The sequence below is a fragment of the Podarcis bocagei genome (assembly GCF_964188305.1).
Source record: "Podarcis bocagei genome assembly, chromosome: 10".
In the NCBI taxonomy this organism is placed as follows: Eukaryota; Metazoa; Chordata; class Lepidosauria; order Squamata; family Lacertidae; genus Podarcis; species Podarcis bocagei.
In genome coordinates this window covers 14,406,070-14,425,980 of record NC_138135.1, presented here as the reverse complement: position 1 = coordinate 14,425,980, position 19,911 = coordinate 14,406,070, and the positions used below count along the sequence as shown (strand labels likewise).

At 44.1% G+C, this 19,911-nt stretch overlaps 1 protein-coding gene across 1 annotated transcript in view; it reads left to right on the top strand.

Moving 5' to 3' along the window:
* Positions 1-6,798: 6,798 nt before the first annotated feature.
* GYS2 (glycogen synthase 2) overlaps positions 6,799-19,911 on the top strand; it is a 178,114-nt gene continuing 165,001 nt past the window's right edge. The window contains exons 1-2 of the mRNA XM_081210022.1: positions 6,799-7,380; positions 19,581-19,762. Coding sequence (XP_081066148.1) covers positions 7,260-7,380; positions 19,581-19,762 — 303 coding nt within the window. The 5' untranslated portion in view covers positions 6,799-7,259. The remainder of the gene's footprint in view (positions 7,381-19,580; positions 19,763-19,911) is intronic.

The window sequence follows — 19,911 nt, the reverse complement described above, 5'->3', positions numbered from 1 at the left end:
TAATAAGGTTAATAAGAATATGCAAATATAGATCGTTATATGGATAGAAATATATAGTCATAATAGGTTAAGATACAGAGCAAAGATAAATGAAAGAGGGTAAGGATTTGCTGAAAGGATTTTGTAAATGGGAATACAAAAAGGGGAGGTGTGAGGAGGTCAAGGAAATAAGTAAATGAGCCTAAAGATATTGAAAAATTGATTTTTTTCTTTTTAATTTTTTTTGTTTTCTCTTTTTTTTTCTTTTTCCAGCCAGCTATTTTTTGTATTTTGTATTTTCCTTTTTCTCTTTTAGGTCCTCTTTTTGGTGTTTTTCTTGTTATCTTTTTTCTTTTTTTGTGTAATCTGTGTTTATGTGTAATCTTTGGTATAGCTTTCTTGGTTCTTTGAACCTATGTTTGTTGTAAAATTTTAATAAATATTTTATATAAGAAAAGAAAGAAAGCGGCTTGGCGTAAACCTGTAGAAGTCGTTTTTTCCTCCAGCCATCCTCCCCCAGCACGTATCTCAAGGCTCATAGGAACATTGGAATAAGATGCTTGGTCCATCTAGCTCAGGGCTGTCTACACTGACCGGCAGAAGAAATTCTCCATGATTTTGGCCCTACCTGGAGAGGTCAGGGATTGAATTTGGAAGTTTCTGCATGCAAAGTCGCGGCCCTATCACTGATCCTTCCCCTATAATTCAGGACTAGAAAGGTTGCAAGACTCCAGTGGTAAGGCAATAGGTTTAAATGGGTGTGTAGTGACCTCTGCTGGTATGACAAAGCAATGAAAACCCTTGATGTGTTTTCTTATGCATTTTGCAACAAGGGTTCCTGCGTGACCTCCTTTATAGAGAGGATGGTAATATGGCGCACTGAGCAAGGACAAAATTGGTGCCCCCCCTACTTGGAGTAGGTACCTACATAAATAAATAAATAAATATAGGTTGCGTTATTATTATTATTATTATTATTATTATTATTATTATTATTATTATTTGCCCCCTCAGCCCTATGCTGGACAGCTGCTTGCACCACCCAAAATCTGCAGTGGGCTGTCTGGTCTAAGAGGAAGAATAACCCCAAAAAGGGAGGCTGAGGGCATAAATAATAAATAAGATGATGATGATGATGATGATGATGATTATTCATGTCTGCTTGGGCTTTCCCCACCAGAATAACAACAACAACAATTTATTATTCATACCCCACCCATCTGGTTGGGCTTCCCCAGCCACTCTGGGTGTCTTCCAACGAAATATTAAAATACAGTAATGCATCAAACATTAAAAGCTTCCCTAAACAGGGCTGCCTTCAGATGTCTTCTGAAAGTCTGGTAGTTGTTCTCTTCAACATCTGGTGGGAGGGCGTTCCACAGAGTGGGTGCCACTACTGAGAAGGCCCTCTGCCTGGTTCCCTGTAGCCTCACTTCTCGCAGTGAGGGAACTGCCAGAAGGCCCTCGGCGCTGGACCTCAGTGTCTGGGCAGAACAATGGGGGTGGAGACGCTCCTTCAGGTCTGCTGGGCCGAGGCCATTTAGGGGTCTCAAGGTCAGCACCAACACTTGGAATTGTGCCCAGAAACGTACTGGGAGCCAATGTGGGTCTTTCAAGACCAGTGTTATGTGGTCTCGGCGGCCGCTCCCAGTCACCAGTCTAGCTGCCACATTCTGGATTAATTTTAGTTTCCGGGTTACCTTCAAAGGTAGTCCCACACAGAGTGCATTGCAGTAGTCCAAGTTCTCACCACTCTGGTGAGACAGTTTGTGGGCAGGTAGGGTCTCAGCCTGCGTATCAGATGGAGCTGGTAGACAGCTGCCCTGGACACAGAATTGACCTGTACCTCCATGGACAGCTGTGAGTCCAAAATGACTCCCAGGCTACGCACCTGGTCCTTCGGGGCACAGTTACCCCATTCAGGACCAGGGAGTCTCCACACCCACCCGTCTCTTGTTCCCCAAACACAGTACTTGGGAGTGGAGGGGAGAGGGCCTGTACTGTACATCTTCTCCCCCGCCCCAACCAACATGGATGATAGGATCTTCACGTAGGGAATTTTCTTGATGGAAATGCTGTGTAACCTAGTGGTTAGAGTGTTGGGCTCGGAGCTGGGAGACCAGGGTTTGAATCCCCACTTGGCCATAAAACTCATGGGGTGGCTTTGGACCAGTCACAGTCTCTCAGCCTAACCTACCTCGCGGGGTTGTTGTGAGGGGAAATTGTTGTTGTTGTTGTTGTTAATATATCATCCTATACCCGGAGGTCTCTGGGTGGTTCACAGAAAAGATCAACATAAAAACAACAATATATATAATCAAAATAAAAACAACAACCCAATAGCACCCCCCCAAGAGCCACATTTTATTTTATTTTTTTATAAAAAATTTTATTGCATTTCTTTCCATAGGTTAACAGATTAATTTACATAGCAACATACAAGAAACATTTTTTTATATATGAAGAAAAATAGAAAAAAGAAGACAAAAGTTAAATATCATCAAATTCACTTTCTTTTAGACCTCCTCACATCCTCTCAACATTGCTTTCATTATTCTAACCAGTTCAGCAATTTATTATCTTGTTTCACATCTTATTGTACCTTTGAGTTTATTATGTTACCAATTTCGAAAGTTTGTAATTTGTTTTCAAGACTTTTAATAAACATAATATTTTGTTTCTAATTTGTCTCGTTTTTTCATCATTACTTACTTTATCATTTACTTAGATAAATTTGCAGAAGCGTGACGTTTCTTAATCGTGCACAATCTTAACATTCAAACAACTTATAGTATTTTTGCAAATAGTCCTTAAATTTTTTCCAGTCTTCCTCCATTGTTTCTTCGCTCAGATCTCGGATTCTGCCAGTCATTTCTGCCAACTCCATGTAGTCCATCAGCTGCGTCTGCCAGTCCTCCAGTGTGGGTAAATCTGGTGTCTTCCAGAACTTTGCAATAAGGATCCTTGCTGCTGTGGTTGCATACATAAACAAGGTTCTATCCTTCTTTGGCACCTTCCGGTCCACCATGCCCAGAAGAAAGGCCTCTGGTTTCTTAGAAAAGGTATATTTGAATACCTTTTTCAGCTCATTGTGTATCATTTCCCAAAAGGCCTTTACTTTCGGGCAGGTCCACCAGAGGTGAAAGAATGTCCCTTCTGCCTCCTTGCATTTCCAACACTTATTATCAGAAAGATGATATATTTTAGCCAACTTGACTGGGGTCATGTACCACCGGTATACCATTTTCATAATGTTCTCTTTCAAGGCACTACATGCCGTGAATTTCATACCGGTGTTCCATAACCTTTCCCAGTCCTCAGACATAATGTTGTGTCCTACATCCTGTGCCCATTTTATCATAGCAGATTTAACTGTCTCATCCTGTGTGTTCCATTTAAGCAGCAAGTCATACATCCTCGAAAGTACCTTAGTCTTTGGTTCTAGTAATTCCGTCTCCAGTTTCGATTTCTCCAACTGAAAACCCACTTTTTTGTCCATTTTAAATACCTCTTGAATTTGAGCATAATGTAACCAATCTCGCACCTTACTTTTTAGTTTGTCCTGGCTTTGGAGCTTCCAATTATCTCCAACTCTTTCAATCAATTCCCAATATTTTGGCCAGTAGGCCTCCATATTGGGCCTTTTTTTAGAAATCTTGGCTTCCACTGGTGATAACCACCTCGGGGTCTTACTTTCTAATAAGTCCTTGTACTTCATCCAGACGGCAAAAATTGATTTTCTGACAATATGGTTTTTAAACAGTTTGTGAACCTTCGCCTTGTCATACCACAAGTATGCATGCCATCCATACACATTATCAAACCCTTCCAGATCTAGGACATCGGTGTTTTCCAACAGAAACCAATCCTTCAACCAGCAGAAGGCTGCAGCTTCGTAGTACAACCTTAAATCCGGCAGGGCAAACCCCCCTCTTTCTTTTGAGTCAGTTAGTATTTTAAATTTTATTCGGGGCTTTTTGCCCTGCCAGACAAACTTAGAGATGTCCTTCTGCCATTTTCCAAAACATTCCATTCTGTCCACGACCTGAAGGGTTTGAAATAAGAATAACATTTTTGGCAAAACACACATCTTTATAGCTGCGATTCGGCCTGACAAGGTAAGTTTCAATCTTGACCAAATATCCAAGTCTTTTTTAATTTCCAACCAACATTTTTCATAATTATCTTTGAAAAGGTTTAAATTTTTAGTGGACAAGGATACCCCCAGGTATTTCACTTTTTTAACCACACTTAGCTCTGTCTCTTTCTGGTACCCCCCAAGAGCCACATTTTAAAAGGGTATAGGATGCCAAACAGATCAACCAAAGGCCTGGTTAAAAAGGAACGATTTTGCCTGGTGCCTAAAGGTGTATAATGAAGGCACCAGACGAACTTCCCTGGGGAGAGCATTCCACAGACAGGGAGCCACTGCAGAGAAGGCCCTGTTCTCGTGTTGCCACCCTCCAGACCTCTCGAGGAGGAGGCACACGAAGGAGGGCCTCAGAAGATTATCTCAGGGTCCGGGTAGGTTCATATGGAAAGAGGTGGTCCTTGAGGTATTGCGGTCCTGAGTCATTTAAGGTTTTATAGATCAAAACCAACACTATGAATTGGGCCCGGAAACTAAGTGGTAGCCAGTGCAGCCAGACCAGGATCAGTGTAATATGCTCAAACCGTCTTGCTCCGGTGAGCAACCCGACTGCTAAATTCTGCACTAGCTGAAGTTTCCGAACTGTCATCAGAGGAAATGAGGAGGAGGAGATCCATATTTGCTACCTTGAGCTCCTTGGGTAATAAATACATAAAAGAAAATACAGTGGTGCCTCGCAAGATGAAAAGAATCCGTTCTGTGATTCTCTTCGTCTAGTGGTTTTTTCGTCTTGCGAAGCAAGCCCATTGACGGATTAGAGGATTAGCGCTATTAGTGCTATTAGCGGCTTTTAGCGGCTTATCGGATCAGCTGATAAGCGGCTTAGCGGGTTAGAAAAGGGGGGGGAAACCCCGCAGGAACTTGCAAGACATTTTCGTCTTGCGAAGCAAGCCCATAGGAGATTCGTTTTGCGAAGCACCTCCAAAACGGAAAACTCTTTCGTCTAGCGAGTTTTCCGTCTTGCGAGGCATTCGTCTTACGGGGCACCACTGTAGAAAGAAAGGTTTAGCCCCACAGACCCAACGTCATTTACCAAATCCAATCCAATCCTCTCCCTCTCACCTCTTCATATGTTTTTATTTATTTATTATTTAGGATCAGGAGATACAGTCCTTGATTTCTAGTTTGTGTCCTAAATATATGCACACTTAAAAACAAAACAAAAAACTATACTATGTTGAGAGTCAAAGAAAATATTATTTTACATCCATTGTCCGCAAGAGGGACCCCTCTTCATTTAGCTTGCTAGTTGTGGATGATCTAAGATAGGGTTGCCAAATTTCAAAAAGTGAAAATCTGGACAGACACAAAGGTTTTTGAGCTTTTCATGCATAATCTCAAAAAAGAGAGAAGTTTTTGAATTATTTTACAGGAAATTCACCAAAATCTACACCTGGATTTTCCTGGACATTCCAGTGATTCCCACCAGGACACTGCTTCTGACAGCCGGATCCTGGCAATGTATGGCAATGTATCTAAGATGGCTTTTGCCAACCTGGTTTCCTCCAAGATGTTGTAGACGACAACTCCTATCAGTCCAAGTTGTCATTCAAAACATCCGGAGGGAACCAGGCTGGTGAAGACTTGATTTCAGAGATGGTACTCTTCCACGCGGGTGGCGCTGTGGGTTAAACCACAGAGCCTAGGGCTTGCCAATCAGAAGGTCGGCGGTTCAAATCCCCGCAACGGGGTGAGCTCCAGTTGCTCGGTCCCTGATCCTGCCAACCTAGCAGTTCAAAAGCACGTCAAAGTGCAAGTAGATAAATAGGTACCGCTCTGGCAGGAAGGTAAACGGCATTTCCGTGCGCTGCTCTGGTTCGCCAGAAGCAGCTTAGTCATGCTGGCCACATGACCCAAAAGCTCTACGCCGGCTCCCTCGGCCAATAAAGCGAGGTGAGCGCCGCAACCCCAGAGTCGGTCATGACTGGACCCAATGGTCAGGGGTCCCCCCCCTTTACCTTTTATGTCTACCATAAGCAGGATAAATCATGCCAAGATGGCAAATATATTTGTAGCAGCTTGATTTGCAGAATGCATTCAAATCCCGCTTGCCTCGGCCTGGGATGGAGGTTTATCTTTGATCGCTGAAGTGCAGATGAAAACAAAGAAAGTAATACAATAATTTGGAACTGTGGGTGAAAAAATAGTAGAAATGGTAGAAATAATAATACAGTGAGTCTAATCGAAAGTCAAATGTGTTTATTTTGTTTTGTTTCCTCCCCCTTTCTTTCTTTTTTCCTTACCTCCCCCTTTCCCTCCCCTTTTTCTTCTTCCTTTTCTCTTTTTTTGTGTCTTGGTCTTCCTCTTTTTGATTTGTTAAGAAGGAGATAAAGAGATAAAAGTGTAATACGAAAACTTCAGTAAGTCAAAAGTGATGTTGTGTAATTTTTCTATTACTATTTATATATTGTTAAAATCGGTGAATTGTAATGAATTGATGTGACAATTGCTGTGGTTTTCTCCTTTGCTATTGTTGAATTCGAAATAAAGTATTATTCTTCTCTTAAAAAATAAAAGGGGGAAAATAAAAAATAAAATAAATGATCGCTGAAGTGCAGAACATCCCACACCTCTGGGAAGAGTTTTGATCTGGGATTTCTCCACGTGCCTCTCTGGAAAATTGGGCAGGGCTCCAACTGGGTGGCTTTAAGGCAGGCACCTCCCCCCCCCCCCGAGGGATTGGCTTAAGGCAATTCACAGCCCTTTGGCTTATTCCTGAGTCTGGGGGCTTTCAGGAATGCTGAGCGATGAGTCCGGTGGCAATTCTTTACTACTGATCTGGGGCCCGTTCTTGCCCTTGCCGGACAGCTTGGATTTCGCCCCCTCCCCCTTCCAGCCAGCAATAACAGCAGCAGCAGAAGCCTCTTCGGACAAGCCTGGCGGATTTTGCTGAGCCAATTTAAAGGCTGGTGGGTCAGGCCGTTTTCTAAAACTCATTAGCCGTCAAGCTCCTTGGGCAAGTTTCGCTTCTTCTTGAAACCTCTTTGGGCTTTGTTTTCAGGCGGTGCTCAACAAGGAGATTCTGCCAGCAGCAGGAGGAAAATATCATCTTTTTAAAAAAATAAAAGGCATAAAGGCTGCAAGGACTGAGTTGTGCCGTGTAACCCAAGCAATAGCCCCAGCATCACCAATGCCTCTGGTACGATCGCTCTCCGTCACCTCTCTCAATGGGCTTCCGCAGTGGGAAGATGAAGATCTCCCAGTGGAGGATTTATTACTCTTCGAAGTGGCTTGGGAAGTGACTAATAAAGGTTTGTACTCCTCCTCTTCTTCTTCATCTGCCTGTGAGCTACAGGTCGTATTTTACTTCTGGTTGCCTTAGCGCTGGAATCCGGAGAGGTAGAATTGGGGTTCCAATCTTTATTTGCTTGTCTTTAAAAAGGGTTCCAGACCTCATTGTTACCTATCCAATGATGGGCTATATAATATCACGAAACCATGAAAATTAAACCCAAACTTCCAAATATAATGCAGAAATCAACAAGAGCGTTTCAAACACCGTGGTTAAAAACACAGCACAGCAGAGCAGAACCTTTCAGATTCCAGCTTGAAGCCTCATCCTCATATTCTTTTAATTAAGGTATTGGAGAAACAAAGTTTATATATTCCGGGCTGAAGCTGCAACCCTACATGTTATAAATTAAGGGTTGGAGAAACACAGTTAAAATATTAATTAACGTTTTTATTCATTAAGAACTGGAGAAGCCAAAGGTTATTTTAAGAGTAGTCCATCCTTTCGTAAAGATAAGGAGTCAAGGAACAGGTGTGCATTTATTTGCAGGAAGCGTGGCATGAGATGGGCACATATAACTAACTGTACGTGGTGCCCACTGTGAATCGCTATGTGTCGCAGTTTTTGCAAACAGGTTAGAGCTTTAACCCGCTTGGACATTCTCGTTCAATCCATGGGATTCTCAGCAGAAATATATTTCGTTCATTCCCAGAGTGTAGACGAGCTGGTGAATTTTGAACAAATTGGAGTACAAATTGGAAATCACCACCATTTAAAAAAAGAAAGAAACTGAGAACATTGCAAGCCCCTTCCCTGAAATTTTACCTTCTAGATGTTTGGGGGGACATACCTTGAAACAATTTCCTATCTTGGTGATCCATTCTCAAGTGATAAGTATTGAATGCATTACTTTAGTGTTTATTCCCTTCCTTCACTTATATGAAAAGGAACCACATTGCCCATGATTGGGAAGACAGGTGAATAATCTGGTGAATATTTTACTGAGGCTCCTGCCTTCCTACATTCCTCAATTTTGTTTCATTTATAGCACAAAGGTAACTTTCTGCTCTGCTTGTGTGGGATGCTAGAATTTGGAAACAGGTTCAGATGCTGGTGGCTTTTGATTCTGTTAAGATCTGCTATTAACATAGAAGTATCTATCTGTTAGGAGTCTGACTGCACTTATTTTGTCCTCCTAAATTTATTTGGCGAGATTTCCACTCTTAACACGATTGCTTTCACTGTGTCGCCACATTAAGACGCTTTCCTATTTGCATCCATTAATCCATCTCTGCATTTCAGAGTTGGAGTGATTGTTGAATTTGCCAGTTCAGAACCAGTTCAGACAGCCATTTGTTATGCAAGAAGGTCCGCTTTCAGTTAAAACTTTGGCACGGCAAGTAGGGATGGGGGAAGAAATCCAATTTGGGTTGCGCTTAAAGGTGAACCTCCCCGATTTGCACGTTCCGAAACACTACAAAAAACTGAAGCATGATGATCCTTGGACTTTTGCACTTCTCCTTATTTGTAAAATGTAATGTGAACAAAAGGAGCTTGTGCAAAAAAATGATAATGTATATATTCGTGAATACAGTATATAAAAATGCATGATATTAGGGGAAATTGCTTTGCAGAAATGTGTAAATTGCATACAAAAATGTGTCTTTTAGGAGCAAAATCACACTAAAACAACGAATTTTCATGAGGATTTTTTGGGGGGCGAAATGGGATGTGGGAATGTGGAGAACAGAAGAGAGGGGAAATGAGAAACTGAGAGGAACCAAATTTGACATATATGCCCATCCCTCGTGGCAAGCGGGTCTTTGGAATTGCCACATATAGGAACTCTCTGTGACTCACCATATTTCAAAGGTTTTCAGAGAAGCAATGAACCACAATTCTGACATGTGTTAGAGAATCTGCATATCAACCTAACCGAAAACTCAGCTTAAGCCTTTACTATGATAAGAAAAAGATGTGCAATTTGTGCCGCTCTAATAGTTGCATGGCGGATGCTAGGCTTAAAAACTATGTTCTCTTGAAGCATTTCGCTTCTTTCTGAAGGATAAAAGTAGCTGCTCCCAATCTTGCCATCATCTACAATTCTGCTTTGCCACTTGTTCTCATTTTTCTTGGATGCTTGGAATTAGAAGTGAAACAAATTTATTCCCCCAATTTCCCCAAATTTGTTTCCCTGATTTCGCCTGTTTCCCAAAATGTTTTGTGCTGCTAAACCTCCATATTTTCCCTGAATATTTCACATTTTTGGGCATATCAGTGAATATTTGATATCTATAGTATTTGGCATTGTATTTTACTTCAAAAACTGAGAACATTGGAGAACAGTCATATAGCATCTGACAGATGACATGCAACTGTATTTAATATTTCACCACAGATAGCAAGTGAGCTGCATGCAGTGCAACCACAAAGATTTGAATTTATAAATTCCAAACTCAGAATGGCAAAAATTGCAAGTGTTGGCGAGCTTAGAATATTCGCAAATGATAATTTCAGCTTGAATGGGTTTGGCCTCCGGGTTGCTAATGGGTGATGAAGGGTAAGTTTGAAGGGCTTGTTTTTGCTTCAACCTTTGAGTGAATCAAACCTGGTTTTGCATCCTAGAGAGGCACCCAAATTATATCACACTTGAGACACGCAAGCTGAATTTTGCATCGTCTCAGTACAGTTCTGTTGCCTCTGTCTTTTTTTCCTGGTGGAGACCTGTGCCCTTAACAATTCTTTTTAAAAATGTAATGGATGCTACTACTAGGAGCCATTCTGGTGCAGCGTTCTGGGCAGAGACCCGAGTTCAAATCCGTGCTGCGACACAAAAGCGTAATAGGAAAACCCTGGGCTGTGAGAATAAATGATGGGCTCCATGGGCATTTCCTCCAGCTCCTTAGAAAAGTTATAAAGAGATGTTCTCTTTATGATGTAGCTGCATGTTTCAAAGGCCAGGGCATTGTTTGTATTCCACAAAAAATGCAGAGCCCGGCTAGGGAACGACCCCCCCAATGCCATAGTGTAAATGAGTTACAATGAGTAAATGATTGACCTCCCCTCTCGTTCTCTGTGTGTGGCTAAAGGTAAAGATTTCAGCTGAGAGAGTCGTTTGTAAAAACTGAAATCTTAACCCGCAGGAGGACAAATATTAGGCTGGTCTCTGAAAACACATTGTCGAGGGTTGAAATTCTTCTCAGTAGTGTTGGAGACCGAAAAACAAAATGAAAACGTATTGGGGACTTACGATGCTCTTTGTGATCATAGAATCATTGAATTGTAGAATTCATCTCGTCCAACCCCCTGCAATGCAGGAATATAAGTGTTAATATATAGATAATAAGTGGCAATATATATAGGTTGAGCAGGAAGCAATCAAGCACACAGGCAACTTGACAGGAGTGCAGTAAGGCTGCAATTTACACTCATTTAACTTGCGCTCATTCAGCTTTACGTACTTGGCGAAACATAATTTTTAAAAAGTCAAAGGGGGTGGAAAGGGGCAGGCATCTGTGGGGGGAAGACATTAGCAATCTCACCTGCCATTGCACCCAATGTGTTTTGACTATAGGCAATTTTCGCTTCAGGCATGACCACTGAGCAAGTTGCGGGCTCACTGTGCATACTGTATGTTGAGCAAAATCAACAAGAATTAGCTATGTATATAAGGAAAAAAATGAGAGGTTTGACTTACCCATGTTATATATAGGAGAAGAGGAGCAGAATTGGTTTACCTGGGGCCTGCCAAAGGTCATCAGGAATCAGTGGGTCTGCCATCACTATGAACTGCGCCATTGGCATAGACATGTTGGGATCGAGCTTCCTTGATGGTGGATTTTGGGGTTTTTGTTTTAAACTTGCCATAAATGAGAGGCCTTTAGCCTGGGTGTCTCCCACTAAATCACAGAGATGAATGGGGCTTGGGGGTATGTTATAGAGGCTGCAGTGGGGAACTGTAAAATGCTGGTGAATTTTCATGAGGACTTCCTTTTTAAAAAAAAATAAGATATTTATTAAAAATTTTAAGATATTACAGTAAAAATGAAAAAATACAAGAAAAAATACAAAATAAAAACAGTTAAAAACACCTTAATTTTCCATTGCATATTTTTCTTACACTTATTTCCCCGGACCTCCTCATACCTCCCTTTTTTGTATTCCACTTCAATTTGTTAGTTCAGCAAATCCTTGCCATTAAGCTTTTACCCATTTATAAACCTTTTTTTTTCATGTCTCTTAAAGCATTGCAGCTGGAAACCACTTAATTTCTATCTAACATCATTCTAACATTCGTTAATTTTACAATATTTCTGTAAATAGTCTTTGAATTTCTTCCAATCTTCTTTCACCGACTCTTCTCCCTGGTCTCGGATTCTGCCAGTCATTTCTGCCAATTCCATGTAGTCCATCACCTTCATCTGCCATTCGAGGACTTGCTTTTTTTTAAATGATGCATAATTTAGGACAAGTGAAAAGAGCTCTCCTAATTTCTGCATCACTTTTTTTTTTAAGCAATTCCTCATGAAAATCCACCAGCATTTTATACTGTGGAGTTCTCCTAAATCGCACATCTTTGTATTCAACTTTTACCCTAGATGCACATCTTCGTGAAGCAATTTTTCCTTACACAATACATTTTTGCACGCTGTTTTCACCAATCTGTGTATTTCTTTCAGCACACTTTACCCTAGTATATCCATTTTTGTGCATGTTACTTCCTCAGCAATTTGAATTCACCCAGGAGACACACTCCATTGTCTGACATTTAAAGGAGAATGTACCCAATTCACTCTTTCCAGAACAATTCGCAACCGAAATACATCCTTGGAAATTCAGTTTTCTGAATTTTACTGTGCGGTTCCTCAGCCAAGTAATGTGCACCAAAAAAAGACATCAATTGTGGTAAAGTGTGCATTAAAATGTATATAACTAATGAAGATGACATCCAAAAATGTGTTGTGTTGGGGAAAGTCTGCTTTGTATTTTTATCATGGCCTTTTAGCCAAGAAGGCTTTCAGAGTGGTTTGCAAAAATCACTTCTGTAGGCTCACCTGCAGACACAGCACATGAGGAAAAAAGCAACAGGAGGGAGGAGGACAAAGCAAGCTCAAATTCATAAATGTATACTTGCTTAATGCTACGCTGATGCCCTTGGTGGTTCTGACTGCCCTAATTTTGACAGAATTACAAGCCTGGTAGATGAAGGTAACGCAGTAGATGTAGCCTACCTTGATTTCAGCAAGGCTTTCGACAAGGTGCCCCATGATATTCTTGTAAAGAAGCTGGTAAAATGCGGTCTTGACTATGCTACCACTCAGTGGATTTGTAACTGGCTGACTGACCGAACCCAAAGGGTGCTCATCAATGGTTCCTCTTCATCCTGGAGAAGAGTGACTAGTGGGGTGCCACAGGGTTCTGTCTTGGGCCCGGTCTTATTCAACATCTTTATCAACGACTTGGATGATGGACTCAAGGGCATCCTGATCAAATTTGCAGATGACACCAAACTGGGAGGGGTGGCTAACACCCTAGAGGACAGGATCACACTTCAAAACGACCTTGACAGATTAGAGAACTGGGCCAAAACAAACAAGATGAACTTTAACAGGGAGAAATGTAAAATATTGCACTTGGGCAAAAAAAATGAGAGGCACAAATACAATATGGGGGACACCTGGCTTGAGAGCAGTACATGTGAAAAGGATCTTAGGAGTCTTGGTTGACCACAAACTTGACATGAGCCAACAGTGTGACACGGCAGCTAAAAAAGCCAATGCAATTCTGGGCTGCATCAATAGGAATATAGCATCTACATCAAGGGAAGTAATAGTGCCACTGTATTCTGCTCTGGTCAGACCTCACCTGGAGTACTGTGTCCAGTTCTGGGCACCACAGTTCAAGAAGGACACTGACAAACTGGAACGTGTCCAGAGGAGGGCAACCAAAATGGTCAAAGGCCTGGAAACGATGCCTTATGAGGAATGGCTAAGGGAGCTGGGCATGTTTAGCCTGGAGAAGAGGAGGTTAAGGGGTGATATGATAGCCATGTTCAAATATATAAAAGGATGTCATATAGAGGAGGGAGAAAGGTTGTTCCAGAGAAGCGGACATGGAGCAATGGATCCAAACTACAAGAAAGAAGATTCCACCTAAACATTAGGAAGAACTTCCTGACAGTAAGAGCTGTTCGACAGTGGAATTTGCTGCCAAGGAGTGTGGTGGAGTCTCCTTCTTTGGAGGTCTTTAAGCAGAGGCTTGACAACCATATGTCAGGAGTGCTCTGATGGTGTTTCCTGCTTGGCAGGGGGTTGGACTCGATGGCCCTTGTGGTCTCTTCCAACTCTATGATTCTATGATTCTATAATCAACAACATTCCCCCTGCCCCAAGGACAATACAATAATATTTACTTTAAAAGGTTTCTACCCACCGATTTCCAAATGCCGTGAACTACCAATAGAAGGGCAGAAGTGACTTTGCAGGGATAAGTTTCAAGAAACAGGAACTATTGCTTTGGAAAGAATAAGGGCAGCTGAAGCTCGTGAGATTCCTTCCCAGTCTCATTTCTGGGCATTCCACGTGCTAGGATGACCAAGGCCGGTTTTATCATCTTAGGGATGCTGAGCTGTGGGGCTGCATTTGGATTACTATCTCTGGCTGGGCACATGGGCTACATAAGACGACAGAAGCTGATCCACCAGGCACAGCGGGTGTGGAATGCGTCAGCAGAAAAATCATGGCGAGAGGAGCAAGGAGACGTAACTGTTTGCCTGACCTGCTCCGCGCGCCAGGCTTTGGGAGGGCGGTAGTTTAAATCATCTCGCTTCATGATATCCGTGGATGTTAGCTGTGCTTAAGGGGCACTTGTGTTGTTTAGTCGTTTAGTCGTGTCCGACTCTTCGTGACCCCATGGACCAGAGCATGCCAGGCACTCCTGTCTTCCACTGCCTCCCGCAGTTTGGTCAAACTCATGTTCGTAGCGTCGAGAACACTGTCCAACCATCTCGTCCTCTGTCGTCCCCTTCTCCTTGTGCCCTCCATCTTTCCCAACATCAGGGTCTTTTCCAGGGAGTCTTCTCTTCTCATGAGGTGGCCAAAGTATTGGAGCCTCAGCTTCAGGATCTGTCCTTCCAGTGAGCACTCAGGGCTGATTTCCTGAAGAATGGAGAGGTTTGATCTTCTTGCAGTCCATAGGACTCTCAAGAGTCTCCTCCAGCACCACAATTCAAAAGCATCAATTCTTTGGCGATCAGCCTTCTTTATGGTCCAGCTCTCATGTCCATACATCACTACTGGGATTTGTTGGCAAGGTGATGTCTCTGCTTTTTAGGATGCTGTCTAGGTTTGTCATTGCACTATACTGGAAGGAAAGCAGCAGAGGTGGGCTGTTGGCCGTTGTGCTCTGCTTGTAAGCTTCCCAAAGGCATCTGGCTGGTCATTGTAGGGAACAGGATGCTGGGTTCAGGGACGACACTCCCCTTAAACAACTTGACACACCTCTCAAATCGCAGAACCGGGAGGAGTGGCGGATCGGTGCCTCCCAACCTTCCCAAGGCCACCCAGGGCCCGCTCACACCTTCCCTGCCACCACAATGCCACAGTCTAAGTTGGTAGCAGAGGGTGCCTGAGCTACTGTGAGGTTGTCATGTCTGCAAATATTGTTTAGATGGCCAAAGCAAAGTGTCCAATGGTGCTGCTTTGGGGGTCTCCAAGGCCATTTCACCCCAGTGTCTCAGTCTGAGGAAAGATGCATGTTGCGCATGGAGATTTAGACACATGTTTCCTGGAGTGACTGCAATGGGGAGACAGACCTCCAAACAGGAAGTAAGTGCACTGATAGTAGGACTGCTCACATGTAACACACAGCCCCCAACTGCCCTGAAAATGCCAGGACCATCAGGAAACCAGGAAACTGGTGACCCAGAAACTACAACTAATCCAGAATGCGGCAGCTAGACTGGTGACTGGGAGCGGCCGCCGAGACCTTATAACACTGGTCTTGAAAGACCTACACTGGCTCTCAGTACGTTTCCGAGCACAATTCAAAGTGTTGGTGCTGACCTTAAAAGCCCTAAATGGTCCTGTATACCTGAAGGAGCGTCTCCACCTCCATTGTTCTGTCCGGACACTGAGGTCCAGCGCCGAGGGCCTTCTGTCAGTTCCCTCACTGCGAGAAGCCAAGTTACAGGGAACCAGGCAGAGGGCCTTCTCGGTAGTGGCACCCACCCTGTGGAACACCCTCCCACCAGATGTCAAAGAGAAAAATAACTACCAAACTTTTAGAACACATCTGAAGGCAGCCCTGTTTAGGGAAGCTTTTAATGTTTAATAGGTTATTGTATTTTAGTGTTTTGTCGGAAGCCACCTAGAGTGGCTGGGGAAACTCAGCCAGATGGGTGGGGTATAAATAATAAATTGTTGTTGTTGTTGTTGTTGTTGTTGTTGTTGTTGTTGTTGTTGTTGTTGTTTTATCCTGCTCCAGAGGGCAGGACTCAAACCAATGGCTTCAAGTGACAAGGAGTTTCCTACTAAATATCAGGATGAACTTTCTGACAGTAAGAGTTGTTCGACAGTGGAACGGTCTCCCTCGGGAGATTATGGACTCTCCTTCCTTGGAGGTTTTTAAGCAGAGGTTGGATGGCCACTTGTCATGGATGCTTTAGCTGAAATTCCTGCATTGCAGGGGGTTGGACCAGATGACCCTTGGGATCCCTACCAATTCTATAATTCTATGATTTGCCGGTACAGTATTGTTAAACGCGGGACGCAGGTGGCGCTGTGGGTAAAAGCCTCAGCGCCTAGGGCTTGCCGATCGAAAGGTCAGCGGTTCGAATCCCCACGGCGGGGTGCGCTCCCGTTGCTCGGTCCCAGCGCCTGCCAAACTAGCAGTTCGAAAGCACCCCCGGGTGCAAGTAGATAAATAGGGACCGCTCTGGCAGGAAGGTAAACGGTGTTTCCGTGTGCGGCTCAGGCTCACCAGAGCAGCTTCGTCACGCTGGCCACGTGACCCGGAAATGTCTCCGGACAGCGCTGGCCCCCGGCCTCTTGAGTGAGATGGGCGCACAACCCTAGAGTCTGTCAAGACTGGCCCGTACGGGCAGGGGTACCTTTACCTATTGTTAAATACGCCTCTTGGTAACAGCCACTGGGGCAGCTCAGCCAGCCCTGCCTTTTCCCCATAGTTCATTGGCAGTGTGAGGGGGGCACTGGTGTAGAATGGAATATCCACAATTTCATCTGAGGAACATTGGACTGTATGGTAACACTGAACAAGTACAGTGTACCTTGGTTCTCGAACAGAATCCATTCCAGAAGTCCGTTCGATTTCCAAAAAACGTTCACAAACCGGAATGCTCACTTCTGGGTTTGCGGTGCTTGGGAGACAAAATGTCCAAGCCACAAGGCGTTCCAGAACCAAGGTAAGAATGTATAGAATCCACATAATTGAGCTGTACATGCATACTGTTATTCACACTCAATGTCCAGAGGGTGTGCAGGCTGTGTACCTGTGTGCACAACAGCTGACCTGTGCAGATAAACAAGTATGCAATAAAGGTCAAAGGACCCCCAACCATTAGGTCCAGTCGCGAACAACTCTGGGGTTGCGGCGCTCATCTCGCTTTATTGGCCAAGGGAGCCGGCGTACAGCTTCCGGGTCATGTGGCCAGCATGACTAAGCTGCTTCTGGTGAACCAGAGCAGCACATGGAAACGCTGTTTACCTTCCCGCCAGAGCAGTACCTATTTATCTACTTGCACTTTGACGTGCTTTCAAACTGCTAGGTGGGCAGGAGCAGGGACCGAGCAATGGGAGCTCTCCCCGTTGCAGGGATTCAAACCACCAACCTTCTCATCGGCAAGTCCTAGTCTCTGTGGTTTAACCCACAGCGCTACCCGTGTCCCTCAAGTATACAATACTTTCACGCAAACACTTTCACATTTCTTCAGTGTAATGTGTGAATAAGCTTCCTTGTAAGGTATGGACCCCAACAGAACAGGGCCAACAGGGGTCAGAAGTGTTGTGAAAGGGTACAGACAGAGATGGGAATGTTAAGGGAAAATATGCCTCTGTTTATGTGTGGAGGGACGGCAGGAGGAGAGCCTGGGGCTTCTTCCAGGTTACCTGTTTACTGACTGTCATCTTGATTTGTTTGCACGACGCTAGTGGGAAGGTTAGACGGTGCCAGCTGTTCACTGAGCATTCATTCTGATCTGTTTTGTGGGAAAGTTATATAATGTTACATCAAGCAATTGCTGCCCCACACTTTCCCCTGGCTCTGAGCCTTCTTGACTTGGTGGTGGGTCAATGGTGAAGGGTCAGAGGGAGAAAAGGGTGAAGACTGGGACGAGGAGGTGATGGAAGCTGAAGAGGTAACTGGGCTTAGTGAACCGGGAGAGTCTGTGGGAGAGACAAGTTCAGAATCAGAGGCAGAAGCTGAAGTAGGAGGGTGAGAAGTCAAGAGGCACAGAGGAGCCAGGCTTGGTGAAAAGTCACAGGTGTCTCCTGCTGCAAGCTTTCCTCCCCAGAAGAGGCATGAAGAGGGCAGAGGAGAGGTTGGCTGCACACGGGCGCAGTCTCTGATTGCTTGGGAAAACCTAGTGGGGAGGCAGTGGCTTTCAGCAACAGATTTTCATAGAGGTTGTTGTTGTTGTTTAGTCATTTAGTCGTGACCAACTCTTTATGACCCCATGGACCAGAGCATGCCCGGCACTCCTGTCTTCCACTGCCTCCCACAGTTTGGTCAAGCTCATGCTGGTAGCTTTGAGAACACTGAACAACCATCTTGTCCTCTGTCGTCCCCTTCTCCCTGTGCTCTCAATCTTTCCCAGCATCAGGGTCTTTTCCAGGGAGTCTTCTCTTCTCATGAGGTGGTCAAAGTATTGGAGCCTCAGCTTCAGGATCTGTCCTTCCAGTGAGCACTCAGGGCTGATTTCCTTCAGAATGGATAGGTTTGATCTTCTTGCAGTCCATAGGACTCTCAAGAGTCTCTTCCAGCACCGTAATGCAAAAGCATCCATTCTTCAGCGATCAGCCTTCTTTATGGTCCAGCTTTCACTTCCATACATCACTACTGGGAATACCATAGCTTTAACTATACGGACCTTTGTTGGCAAGGTGATGTCTCTGCTTTTTAAGATGCTATCTAGGTTTGTCATTGCTTCATGGAGGTAGACCACTGGAAATGAGCTGCCCTGCTCATTAGGCCTGACACTCAGCCAAGTCTGTGGAGGTTATTGTTTTGCTAACTTCATCTTTGAACTGTGTGATTACTGGCCGGTGTGTTCCTATGACAATTGCTTTGCTGAAGAACTGCATTGTCAAACTCACGAGTAGCGTGAATTTAAAAGATATCTGTGTTTTAGCTCACATATAGTTTCAGAATGTGCAAATTTGGTAGCTTTGACTTTTAAATGCAAATTGAATTGAATTTCTCCCCTGTCCCTACATGCTGTGCCCAAGTTTAAACCGGTAAGTCACCCCCCAGGCAGACCTGGGCACATAATACATGGTTGTCTGGACTGGTTCTCCCAACATTGGCAAATGGAATCATCATTCCAACTCTAGAGGAAGGGATTGTTGTTGTTTAGTCGTTTAGTCATGTCCGACTCTTCGTGACCCCATGGACCAGAGCACGCCAGGCACTCCTGTCTTCCACTGCCTCCCGCAGTTTGGTCAAGCTCATGCTGGTAGCTTCGAGAACACTGTCCAACCATCTTGTCCTCTGTCGTCCCCTTCTCCTTGTGCCCTCCATCTTTCCCAACATCAGGGTCTTTTCCAGGGAGTCTTCTCTTCTCATGAGGTGGCCAAAGTATTGGAGCCTCAGCTTCAGGATCTGTCCTTCCAGTGAGCACTCAGGGCTGATTTCCTTCAGAATGGATACGTTTGACCTTCTTGCAATCCACGGGACTCTCAAGAGTCTCCTCCAGCACCATAAGTCAGTGCAAATAGGATGTGAAAGCAATAGTGTTAACAAAGGAAATCTGGCCAAATATAATTAGGACAATGTAAGTATAGTCTCACCCATAATAGGCAGGTTAGACCTGCGGGAGGTGAATGTGAGGGCTACTCCTTTCAGAACATAAGATCATAGAATTGTAGAATTGGAAGGGACCTTGAGGGTCATCTAGTCCAACCCCCTACAGTGCAGGAATCTCAGCTCAAGCAGCCATGACAGATGGCCATCCAACCAATATAAGCTTTGCTTCTCCTCTCACAGTTGGTGGCATCTACACCGTGATTCAGACGAAAGCCAAAATCACGCTGGACGAATGGGGGGAAAACTACTTCCTCATCGGCCCTTATTTTGAGCACAATGTGAAGACCCAGGTGGAAGTCTGCGAACCTCCCAATGGAGCTGTGAAAAAGGCAATGGAATCCATGAGAACCAGCGGGTGCCAGGTAAACGGGATTTCTCTCCTTTTGTTTCCTGAGGCAACTAAGCTGACTCACTCGGAGATTAGCTGGTTCCACTAATGCTCTTGTCTTTCTGCCTGACATACTGGTCTCGGTCAAAGTCGATTCATTCCAGGTTATTTTTGAGAAAGGGA